The sequence below is a fragment of the Peromyscus leucopus genome, chromosome 5 (assembly GCF_004664715.2).
Source record: "Peromyscus leucopus breed LL Stock chromosome 5, UCI_PerLeu_2.1, whole genome shotgun sequence".
NCBI lineage: Eukaryota > Metazoa > Chordata > Mammalia > Rodentia > Cricetidae > Peromyscus > Peromyscus leucopus.
In genome coordinates this window covers 140,709,737-140,721,963 of record NC_051067.1, presented here as the reverse complement: position 1 = coordinate 140,721,963, position 12,227 = coordinate 140,709,737, and the positions used below count along the sequence as shown (strand labels likewise).

The 12,227-nt window shown below is 40.3% G+C and overlaps 1 protein-coding gene across 5 annotated transcripts in view; it reads right to left on the bottom strand.

Moving 5' to 3' along the window:
- Nucleotides 1-12,227, bottom strand: part of C5H8orf34 (chromosome 5 C8orf34 homolog) — a 375,498-nt gene that overhangs the window by 250,408 nt on the left and 112,863 nt on the right. For all 5 annotated transcript variants that reach the window (XM_028864575.2, XM_028864570.2, XM_028864569.2 and 2 more), the window contains one exon: nucleotides 197-225. In XM_028864575.2, the coding sequence (XP_028720408.1) occupies nucleotides 197-225 (29 nt within the window). The remainder of the gene's footprint in view (nucleotides 1-196; nucleotides 226-12,227) is intronic.

Sequence of the window (12,227 nt, the reverse complement as noted above, 5' to 3'; positions counted from 1 at the left end):
ATTCTATTTAATCTAAACAAATTTTGTAGATGATAAATATTTAATGCAATATTTTCATTAAGGATTATCAAAGTATTAAAATATTAACACAAAACAAACTATATCAGAGCATGCTTTATATTTTAGAAAAAGTAATTTAGATGTAGATTCAAACACAAGTTCTGTGTTTGGTCATTAGTTACAGAGCTCAGCTTACCTTATCAAGTTCATCTGAAATCGCAATACCTGGGATTCAAAAGAGATTTACAAGACAATTTTAGAAGCAAGCTTTGATGACTTCATGCTACAAATTTAAAAAAAAATTCTAGTCATAAATCTGGTGCATTGCCTACTCAATTTTGTTCCTTTTCATTGGTTCTTTAAACTACTAAAATATGTCCTTTCTACTTACGAAAGCAAATTAAGAATTAAAGTCAACAGTGAAGCCAGGACCTGCTGAAGTATCACAAATGCAAGACGGAAGCTCAGAATGAGCAGGTGTTTCTTGTAGGTCCTCAGAGTCAGCGCTAACTTGCTAGAACATCATGGAGATGCCAGTCAACTCCCCTCACTTTTTTTTTTTGTCTTGAAACTGTTTTTTCTACCCTTTTTGTGTTCGATCCAGAAATTCTCCTGGTAAGGTTTCTTTCTTAAATACCAGAGCTCTTTGCTGAAACATCTTTTCACTGAGTGTAAGTCCTTTCAACTAACTCACACCAATATGTTTTGCTACAGGATCATTTCCTGTTGGCATTTCAATCTCATCCTTCCTGGTTTTGATTTTTTTTTCCATGTTATGATAGTGTCCCATGTTAGGGCTAGGAAGAGTCTCCTTGCCTAGGCACTGGAGTAGACGGGGCCACTCCTGAGGTTTGGGACAGACAGAAGGAATGAGCTGGTGCCAAGTTTGAGGAAGAAGGATCAGGAGACAAGAAAAAGTCTGTAAGTCTAAAGTGCAAGGGAACAGAAAGTCACAATGGGATTTGAAGCTCAAGCTCAGTAGAGCCTGAAGGGTAAGCCAGAGCAGCTGAGCCACATGGGAGAGCCAGAAAAAGTCACAAGAGAAACCTTAGCAAGAGTCTCAGCATGCTCAGCTTTCCCTCCTACCTAGACACACAGTGACCTGCAAAAAGTGTACAGGATGCTCTATCAGCTCCTACAAAACCTACACCAGCCCGGTGAGTCAAGTATTCATAAGGAACAACATCCACTTCTTCATCTCAGTAATTGGCAATGTTCTTCTTCTTTTAGATAAAACTGGAAAGGCAGCATATCTGAGAATACATTCCACATAGCAATATTCCATGACATCTTTTTTTCTGTTGAGAGAGGATTTCTCTGTGTAACTTTGGAGCCTGTCCTGGAAGTCACTCTGTAGCCCAGCCTGGCCTGGAACTCACAGAGATCCACCTGGCTCTGCCTCCTGAGTGCTGGGATTAAAGGTGTGTGGCACCACTGCCCAGTCCATGACATCCTTTTTGATGCAAATTATTGGTGAGGATCAGGGGATAGCTTCACTGAAAAAATGTTTGCCACACAAGTATGAGGACCTGAGATTGGAATCCCAGCACTTGTGCAAGAAGCTAGATTGCACACTTGTAATCCCAGTACTTGGAAAGCTGAGTGAGGAGGATCCTGGGGCTTGCTGGCCAGCCAGTCTGGCCAAATTGATGAGATCCAAATTCAATGAGAGACCTTATCTCAAAAAAACAAGCAGTCATTCAGAAAAGCATCTGATGTTGACCTCCAGCCTCCAAACACATGAGAATACATGTATACACACACACACACACAGAGAGAGAGAGAGAGAGAGAGAGAGAGAGAGAGAGAGAGAGAGAGAGATTGGTGACTAATAATTTATTTGTTGGAGCTGAAGATATGGCTTATCAATGAAGAGCACTAGCTGCTTTTGCATAGAACTGAGTTTGGTCCCCAGCATCCATATGGTTCACGACCATCTGTGACTCCATTTCCAGAGGATAAGCTGTCCTCTTCTGGCCTCTATGGGTACTAGGCACACACATGGAACACCTGTATACTTGCAGGGAAAACTTTATTCAGGAGCATAGAATGAAATAATTTGCTACTGCACTAGAAGACAGTCTAACTATTAGCTTAGGTATAAGGTGGTAACTTAGGCATAACCCCGGTTCAAAGACACTGTATTGTGAAGGAGAAAAACCTGCAGAGCAACAGCATGGGAGCTGGTGTTCCAGAGTAGAAAATGTGTCACCATCAGGAGATGACACATCAGATATATCACAGCTTTGGGGCAATTATAATTATTTATATAGGTCTAACATACATCATACGTTTGTGAATGTTTGGTCTTTTAAAAATACATAGAATTACAAATGGTTACTGTAAATAATTCAAATTTTATGCAAGTGAATGAACTCTGGCATTCCACATGGACCATGTTATGGTCTACAACACACTTAAAATGCATCATTCCAGATTATAAAAGTTAAATACATCTTACAAGCTGTTTTTACATTTAATACTATACTACAGAAATGTTTCTTTCCCATAGTAATTCAAGATTAAGACTGAACACCTTAAACATAAATATTTAAAAGACTAAATCTCCATATATGAGAAAGGGAATGTAGATGCTAGAAAGTAAAATTCTCATTCTCATTCAAAGTCACAACAGTTAGTTATCTGGAGTTAAATATCCCGTAGTTCAACAGCTTGGGATTTCTGATTCTCTTGATCTTTTTGACTTGCTGCTCAGAATCCTTGAACCCGAAGAAATAGTTTTCTGATCCAATTTTTAGAAAGCTATCAGTAAATCTTTAAATTTATTCTACACCTCGGATTTCTGAACCCAGTGTTCATAAAGATAGCAGCAATACATCACTTATCTACCTTTATCTAAATACCTAAAACACAGACAATTACTACTGACAAGTGAGTTTAAAAACAAGTGCCTGCCACAGGGTACAGGATACTCTAGAGTGGCGGCTGGCACTGGGAGCTGCTTCCCAGGGTTGGGAAATGTTCAGCAGTGGAGAAGAAAGGGAAGACATATTTCAGTTGAAGGAGTGATGACACCCATCATAAACTCAATCTGCCTAATCGTAAAGCTTGCTTGAAAGAAAGACCTATCTCATTTAACTATTATCAATGCATAGTCTGATGACCATACTTAATGGAAATACTGATTATCAGATAGGTTTAACATTTACATATTTTAATGACTTTGCCCAATAAATTATACTAGTAAGACACTTTGGATCTATTAGATATAATTCACTTAACTTCTGTTTTCAGTATCAAAATGTCTAGGGCATTTCTCATTTCGTTTTTAATCAAAGTTTACACTGATTAAAAGTAGTTGTAGGAATTTTAATGAAACACTTCTCCATGGAAGTAGAAAGCTCTAGCCTTGTGTGTGAACAGTCAGACGTTCATATCAGGGCCTAGGAGAATGTCCATAGCTCTTCTCTAAGAAGGGGTTGTAACTGTTGGGCTTTTCATCAGCCCTTTAAAGCTTACAGAGATAGGTGATCAGTACTAAACCAAATATACAAGAGCAGCTTGCTGTAACACTCGAAGTAGAAGTATTACATTGATTCTTGAAAGAGCCACATTGAACAATTAGAGGGAATGTCCTAGTAGAGGACTGAATGTTTGCTTATTATCCAGGAAACTCCAGATTTGATCCAACACACCAGCCAAAACCCTAACAATACATGCAGTAGAAGCACCAACAATCTCTTGTTCTAATCTCCACAGGGGTCTAAGTGGCATCAGGAATTGGCTCTAAAACACAGTTCTTGGGTGCCTAGATTTCAAGTGTGTTCACTCAAGTGGGTGCTTCATCAAGACGTCCATCTATGAGGCCCAGAGTTAGAATCTCACTGTAGCTACAGAAAACACAGACAGTGGCTTTGCACAGGTCTCCCCACCTTGGTCACTGTGACTCACTTCATGGAATTAGGTAAGGAGATGCTCATATGAAGCTATCATATGATCCTAGCTATTTCTCCCAAATCTGGTTCCCTGTTGGGGAAACGAACCTTCCTGATAGAATGTAGAGACATAGTCTCCCAAACCTTCCTCTTGGAAAGTCTTTTTCCAATTCTGAAGGAAAATGCAGAAATAGACGACAAAACATAGAAGGGCTGATTTGGGAATGGGTTGGCCCACGTTAGCTTGTAGGAACAAACTCTGCACATTCCTCCCAGTGGCTCCTTTAGACACATCCCATTGTCAGCTTGCAGTGGGGCTAACTGCACCGAGGAGCTTGATAACTACAAATTTGGGCTCATTTTTAGAATTAATGAATTTAAACTACTTACTGTAATAGATAAAATCACTTACTTTAATAGATAAAAAATGCTTACTGTAATAGACAAAGCAGACACCTGCAAAAAAATACTACATGCATCACCTGATAAACACCCTTGAACATTTATCAGTTAAACCCTCTTTAGACAGGCAGCTTTTAAGGCCGAGAATTCCTGTTTGCTTGCTTGGTTTTGTTTCTGTGCTTTGAGATGGGGTTTCATATTGTAGCTGAGGCTGACCTTGAACTTACAGCAATTCTGCCTGAGCCTTCTGTGTACTGTAGTTGCAGACATATGCCATCACACCCAGCAGAACCAAGGAATTTGTTTTTGATTGCTTAGTCTTGTAACAGATTAAATAATAAATATTTTTGTTTTATAAACTGTATATAAAAAGATAGAAATACACGTAATATATGTGCAGTTACCTTTGCACTGTGCCTCCATTGTGTATTGTGGTTGTATTCTAACTAGTGAATAGTTGGAAGCTCTCTCTCTCTCTCTTTCTCTCTCTCTCTCTTTCTCTCTCTCTCTCACACGCGCACACACACACAAATATACATGCACACACACATACACACACAAATATACATGCACACACACACACACACACACACACACACACACACACACACACATCCCTAAAGGAAACCAAACAAAAGCAGCTTCAAACAACACCCCTTTCCTTCTACTAACTACAACCTTCTCTGAGATCCTCCCTTTTTAAACAAAACAAAACAAAACAAAACAAACCAAGAAGATCAGGGTCTTGTGTAGACCAGGACACTAGCATCAGAATCAATATATTGAACTTCTGGGCCTCCATCTTCCAAAGGCTGGGGTTGCAGGCAAGCACCATCACAACTGACATTCTTCTCTTTCCATGAATTCTTTTATAGGAAGGCTGGCATGACCTAACACTCTCCCCACCTTCTACCTGTCCCTCCATCTACTCAATGCTATTTGGAAAAGTAGCATCATAGCTCCTGATTATCAAATCAAACCAAGAACTTTTCTATTGTAAAAGCAGAGCTTTTATATTTCATGTTTTATATTTCATCAAATCTACACATTTCTCACAGGAAGAAAAAACACAGAATGAATGTTATAATTTGAATATGAAGTTTCCCCCAAAGACTCATGGGCTGTGTGCTTAATCCCGAATTGATGGGAACTATTTAGGGAAGTGGTAAAATCTTTGGAAGGTGGAGTCTAGAGAAAATGGTCACTAGGAGTATGCCTTTGAAGGTGATATGGCCCTCAGTCCCTTGCTTGCTCTGTGTTTCTGTCAACCGTGAGATGAAGGATGTTCTCTAGCCTATATTCTGAACACCATGATAGTCTACAAAAGTGCATTGAGCCAAACAACAGACTGAACACTCCAACACTGTGCTGCAGCAGACCCTACCTACTGAAAGTTGTTTTGTTAGGTGAACTCTGACAGAGGAAATAACACAGAGTAGAGAATAAGAAACTTTCATTCACTTCCAGGCAGCTAATGAGAACAGGAGATGGATTCCTCTCCTAATATATTCAGATAAAGACACACAGAGAAATTATGTAGCTTCCAACTATCCACTTGTTAGAAGGCCACCACAGTGCAGAGACAACCACACATAGAACATGTGTATTCTGTCTTTTTCATATAGACTTTATCCAACACCGGCTGCTTTCCTTCTTGATTCTATAAACACATTCTGGTTCGCATCCAACCTCTCTAAAGATTTTTTCTTTTTTCTCCCTCAGATCATCTTACTCTATGATTCTCAAATGTGTGTGTGCTATGTCCTGTGAGTTTCTTGATCCATGCGTTGATAACTCCCATATCTTTATTTATAACTTTAACTCTACCCTAAATTGCCACCTGAGATATGCACTTGGTCTCTGGAAACCCAGGACCGTGGCTGACTCTGCCCATAACTCTCACAGTTTCTGGGAGCAGAATTTGAAGTATTATAATACATTACCCCCAAAACTCTCCTAAATTCTTATTTGGGTGCAGTACAGGCAGAAAGTAATTTCCTTGCTTATGGGGAAAAAAAAGCCATGGAGGAGATGGGAATGGGGGGTGGGCTGGGGGAAAGGCGGCAGGGGGAATGAGAGGGGGGAGAACAAGGGAATCCGTGGCTGCTATGTAAAATGAAATTAAATTATAAAATAAAATTTAAAAAAAACCCTGAAACAGAACAAACTAAACATGTTTTTGTTCCTATTAAGCCTTGGTCACAGAAACTTCTCAATTTATATAAAATATGCGTCCTTCACTCCCATCTTAAGGCTAGTGCTGTATGTTGGCTTCCTTCTCCTCTGTTTTTGCCTTGAGGCATGGACCAGATCAGTTCTAACCACCACATTGCCCCAATATGATGGCCGTACAAAACAGAGTGCTGGAGTGTGACTCACAAAAAGCTTGGAAGTACGCCTGTCTCTCCAGCTAGACTTCCATCTTCCATATCTTGTCTGATCCTTCCGCAGTAACAATATAAAACGTGCCCTTTCTTAAGCTCCTACCGGGAGCCTCTGTCTTCGCATCTGGGAACATCCATCCTCGTGATGTTCTGCTGTTGCCTCATCTTTATCTTTGCTCTTTCTAGACACGGCTACGGCGCGTTCTGTACAATGAAGTTAGAGGTTCTCGCGCATGCTCACAGATCTTACACCGTATTCCAGAGAGTGTAAAAATTATGTGTTTTCACACCAACTTCCAAACTACAGTGTAAACTTGAAGAACAGGTCTGTTTATCCATCGTCTTTGATATTTCTTATTGGCACTAAATTAATGTGGTAGCGAATGAGCCACCAGTTGTTATATAATCTGCCTCTACTTTTTTCTCATGGGTTACATTTTATAATTCATATTATAAAATTCAAACATGTTTCTCACTGGGCAGGAATCGGGGGCAGAATGAATGGTGTGAATACAAAATATCCCCCAAAGGCTCATGGGCTGAGTGCTTAATCCTGAACTGATGGGAACTCTATGGGGAAGTACTGAAATCTTTAGGAGGTGGAATCTAGAGAAAATGGGTCACCTTTGGAGGCTCTGTGTCCCCCAGTCTCTTCCTGCCCTGTACTGCTGTCACATGGGCTATCACTCCACCTCCTCAGGCTGTTCTATCAGAGAAGATTTATTTTCATATGCTCATGACTGACTGACCACTGAATTTTTCTGCTACTTTTTTTTTTTGTCTTGACTTTAAGTCCAGATTGTTTATATCAGTCACAGTACATGGATGTCTGTCCTCTGTGTCCCAACAGCTGGGTGCCTTTCTCTGGAAATGCTCCAGCCAGTCTTTTCATATGAGCTGTGATAAACAGTGCAATGTCTGGATGGCCAGAAGACACTCTTCCACCACTGCCTCTTCCAAGAAAGCTGCCAGATGCCGAGGTGGAATGGGATCAGAAACTGTTAGGAGCCTGGCTACCCTGGGAGCAGTAGTTCACTGAGCCAATGGTTTTCGTGACCAAATGCACAAAACAGGCAACCACTGCCTGTTCACCCGAGCTTGCTTGTTCACATTTTACCCGCTTGTTTTCAAGCATAGCCCTCCAGTTTATTTCATAGTCACAGTAAGAAGTCCCAGCAAACCAACCTGAGCTCAATCAAATTCATGTCATCTTACATCAGTGGCTCTCAATTAAAGAGGCTGAAGACAGATCCAAAATGAAGACAAAGACATCCCAAAGAAGATACACAGGCGAGTCATGGGGCCAATAGGGGCATTCCTCCAGCAAACCATGGCTGTGTATAGTGCTAATCACTGTCAAGTCCTGGGGAGTCTGAGAGCTCTGTCCTTAGAACAAATACCCTGTTCTTAAATCCTCTGGGTCCAAAGAGGAGATAAAGGAAAAGCAGATAATGGCAGGTAAGTGCAGTCAGGGAAATGCATTGAGCCTCAAAATGCTAAATCTAAATTCAGTCTAGAGCAGAGAATTCATCTTGGAGGATATGGTTGACCTGAGACAAGGAATAGTAGGTTGTTAGAAAAGGAAGCTGTGCCAGAAGATGAGATTTCAAGCACACCATAAGCAGATAAATTACACGGAGGCGCATTAATGGAATGTGACACACCTAAAATCCCTAAGAACAACACTGAAGACGTGGTGAGGCCAGATCTAGAATCACTTTCTCAGAGCTTTTGAGCGGAGCCATCTGAAACAAGTGTCAGGTCTGTTTTTGAAAACTACCACTTCACCGCAGTGTGGGCTCACCGGAGAAACCAACTGCTAGTGTGAGGAAGGAGAGTTCTCATTTCTAAGTTCTCTCCATGCTTGTCAGGGTTCCCCATGCTAGCTGGTGTCCAGACTCACTCACAGCTTTGGTAGGATGCATATAAACACTATGAGTGCCACGTTGCTTCCACACCTAGGTAGTTGAAACTGGGTTCCCCAGGCTACTTCTCCTTCTGCAATAACACTGGATGGCTTTTGTTAAAGATGGAAAAATAACAGAATGGACAGAGTTGCATCTCTAGAACACCACATTATGCCAAATGAGAATATATTTATTTTGGGTCACCCTCTAGACATTTTATCTACAAGACTCCCCTAACATGAGAATGAGGCAGTCCAGCCACCCATGTGATCAATAAGGCAGAGATGGTTTCTACTTTTCTTTGCACAACACAAAAATGGAATGAAATGGAACATGCTAAACCATTCATTGAATCAATGATATTAAGAGTGTAAACTACTGGAGTCTTATAGGAGTAAAGAAATGAATCAAATTCAAAATATATTTAAAATGAAAAATGACCAAGATTTGGTAACTTAGTTGTGGTGGGAGAGGTGAGAGAGAGAGAGAGAGAGAGAGAGAGAGAGAGAGAGAGAGAGAGAGAGAGAGAGAGAGAGAGAGGGAGAGGGGGAGAGGGAGAGGGGGAGAGAGGGAGAGAGGGAGAGAGAGGGAGAGAGAGGGAGAGAGAGAGAGAGAGAGAGAGAGAGAGAGAGAGAGAGAGAGAGAGAGACAGACTAGTAGAAGGGTTTGATAAGTCATAGTACCACCACCCAAGACAGCATGCTAAAATGCCACCTTGAGGAGAAGGTATGTTCCTTTATGTATACTGACATTAATGTGGTATATTTAAGTGGGGGTATATGCCAACCATTTACCTGAATGAAAGCCTGAGGAAAACCTGGGTGAGAAACAAACATATTTGTGCTAGCTGTTTGGAAATGATGAATCAATTATGAGGGTGGGTGAGTTGGACAAAAAGTAAAGAACCGAGTGAAAGGATGAATCATAAGATAGAAAGAATTCCCAAGGAAGACCTAGGAGTAGTGATGCGAGGGCATTTAGAGCAGATCAAGCGGCCACCAGCTCTCCGAAAGACAGAGGTCAATGAGTCTACAGAAAGCATTGAACGGCTGAAAACCACTGAAGCAGTTCAGTTGAATGAGGACCACAAACCAATTCATGCTCTCTGGCAGTTGAAATCAACAGGCGATGACAGTGAAAATCCAGCAGAGTCACTGGTGCCTTGAAGAGGCAGTGGGAGTTGACACAGTGGGGACGCTGGGCACAGCTGTTCTTTTTGACACGTGGTGTGTGAGCGGAAGAAGGAAACCTCACGCTGTCTGGAGTCAATTCAAACTCACGAGGGGAGCTTTCTTTCTTTCTTTCTTTCTTTTTTTTTAATGTTAGAGAGTGCAGCCTGGTACAGCAGCCACTCATCTCTTCATGTGGTGATCAAACACTGGAAACACACTGGTTCACACTGAGATATGCTGGGAATTAAAACTCACACTAAAGTTTGAAGACAAAGAACTAAGATGTGACTATAATAGATCTCAATGATTATTTTATATGAAGCATACATAAAATTGACAATCTATATATTAGCATAACTAATTAAATTAGCATAACATAATTAAATTTCATTAAATTTAATTTCATGCAATTGTTTTAATATTCTTAATGTACCCAACTGAAAATAGAAACTCACATGTGTGACTTATATTACATTTCTATTGTGCTGTGCATATCTGAGGATGTTGTAGGCTGGTAAGTATCTGTGATAGGCAGAATTCTAAAACAGTTCCCAAGACTCACATCTATACAGTCCTTCTCCCCTGACTCCAAGTAGGATGACTGAGTGTGAAGAGATATCTGCCTCTGGGCCAGAGCACTATTGCACAGAATTTAAGCAAATAAGATGAGAGATTCACCTGTGTGAACCTGACGTTCCCAGGCACACCGGTTGGAAGAAGGTGAAGTTCCGGAGAGATGCTCCACCATGTTTTGTAAGAAGTAACAAACTACCAAAGAGATGTCTCCCCTCTACTCTCCTGCTGATAGCCCTAGTGGTTACTGCTTTTCCAGATTCAGAATGAATCATCCTGAGTCATTAAAGAAGCCCACCATCAGCTTCAGACAATACAGTTCAGTCCTGTGGTTCTACCTGTGTGCGAGTGTAAATGTCTGTGCCCTCCTCAAACTCATGTTAAAGCCTGAACTCCACTGTTACAATGGTAAGAGGTGAAGTCTGGGAAATGATTATGAAACAAAGTCTCCTCTGGTATTAGTGCCAACATAAAAGAGTCCCACAGAGCTGCTTGGCTCTTCCCTCACCCAAGGATGTGAAAAGAAGGCAGTATCTATAAACAAAGAATCAAGCAAGCAAACAACAATAAAAGGACATCACTCAACAAGGATCAATGAAGTCTTTCATCTTGGACTTCCCAACATTCATGCCTGGAGAAGTAAGGTCTATGAATATAGAATCCACCAGCCTGAGGTATTCTGTTATAGAAACCTGAATGGACTAACACGGTAGGAAGTCTGGGAAGGAGCAGAGCCTAAACTGATACTTCTCCTGCAAACTCGTTATGTACATCATTAAATATGGGAATAGTCCCTTAAAAAACAGCTTGGGGACACACCAGGTACTATCTTAGGATGAACAACAAGGCAAGTATTTGCTAGGACACTGCAATGTTTTAAAGGTCACAGTCTGATGGATATGTATAAGGATCAGGCATGTTTTTCAATCATCTTTTTAGCTCGTGTTTGTAAATAATCAAGAAGCTGTTGTAGTTCCAGTCACTTCCCCAAGTAGTCAGACTTAGAAATATTAGCATGTGCCTTTTACCATATTAATAGGATCAGGCTCCTTTCAAGAACATAATTTAATAATAAGCTGAAAATCTTATTGTTTTTTGCTTCAAAAGTAAATCTAACCCAAAGCAGGGCTTTCCTAAATCCTTTCTGTGGGGCTTAACATCTTATTGCAAGGCATGTTAGTTTCTCAAATCTCTTCATTATATAAGAGTCTTAAGAGGCTCTAGTTTTAAATGAAAATGATATTTTTATAAATATATAACACATAAATGTATATATCAATGTACTGCCTAACTATGTAATACATATAGGTATGGATATTTTGAAACTTTGCCAAAATTATACCAAGGGACAATGACAAACTTTGATATACGAAATTAGTAAAACTGTACTATTGGGAAAAAGAGATATTTTCAGAATTATTAGTCTTAGATTGCATCAAAAGAAAATTTTGATGAATCCATGATTTTAGCTTTCTTATGAAGATATGTGAATTTTTGAAATAGATACCTATATAGATGAAGATAGGAATATTATGAACTTGCTTCTAAAATCATAATGTATACCTGTGCATCTACAAATTCAGTACATATTCACCAAATTATATCATCAAGATGCTTGTTGAATTGCCTGATCCCACAACAATGATTCTGACTGAAAAGCTGCCTGAAGAATCTCTTATCTTACAACCTCACCCTTTCCCAGGGAGTCATGGTCACATCTTGGTGCTTGGGAGATGAGGGAAACATCTCATGGAATTTGTGACTTATCTGTGGTGTTCACCTTGTAGATGACACAGTGAAATCTCTGGGTCATGCCCTCAGAGTAGAGATGTTACTTTTGGGGAAAAAAAGAAAATTACATGGCACCATGCTAGGCTCTGAAAGGACTCAAAG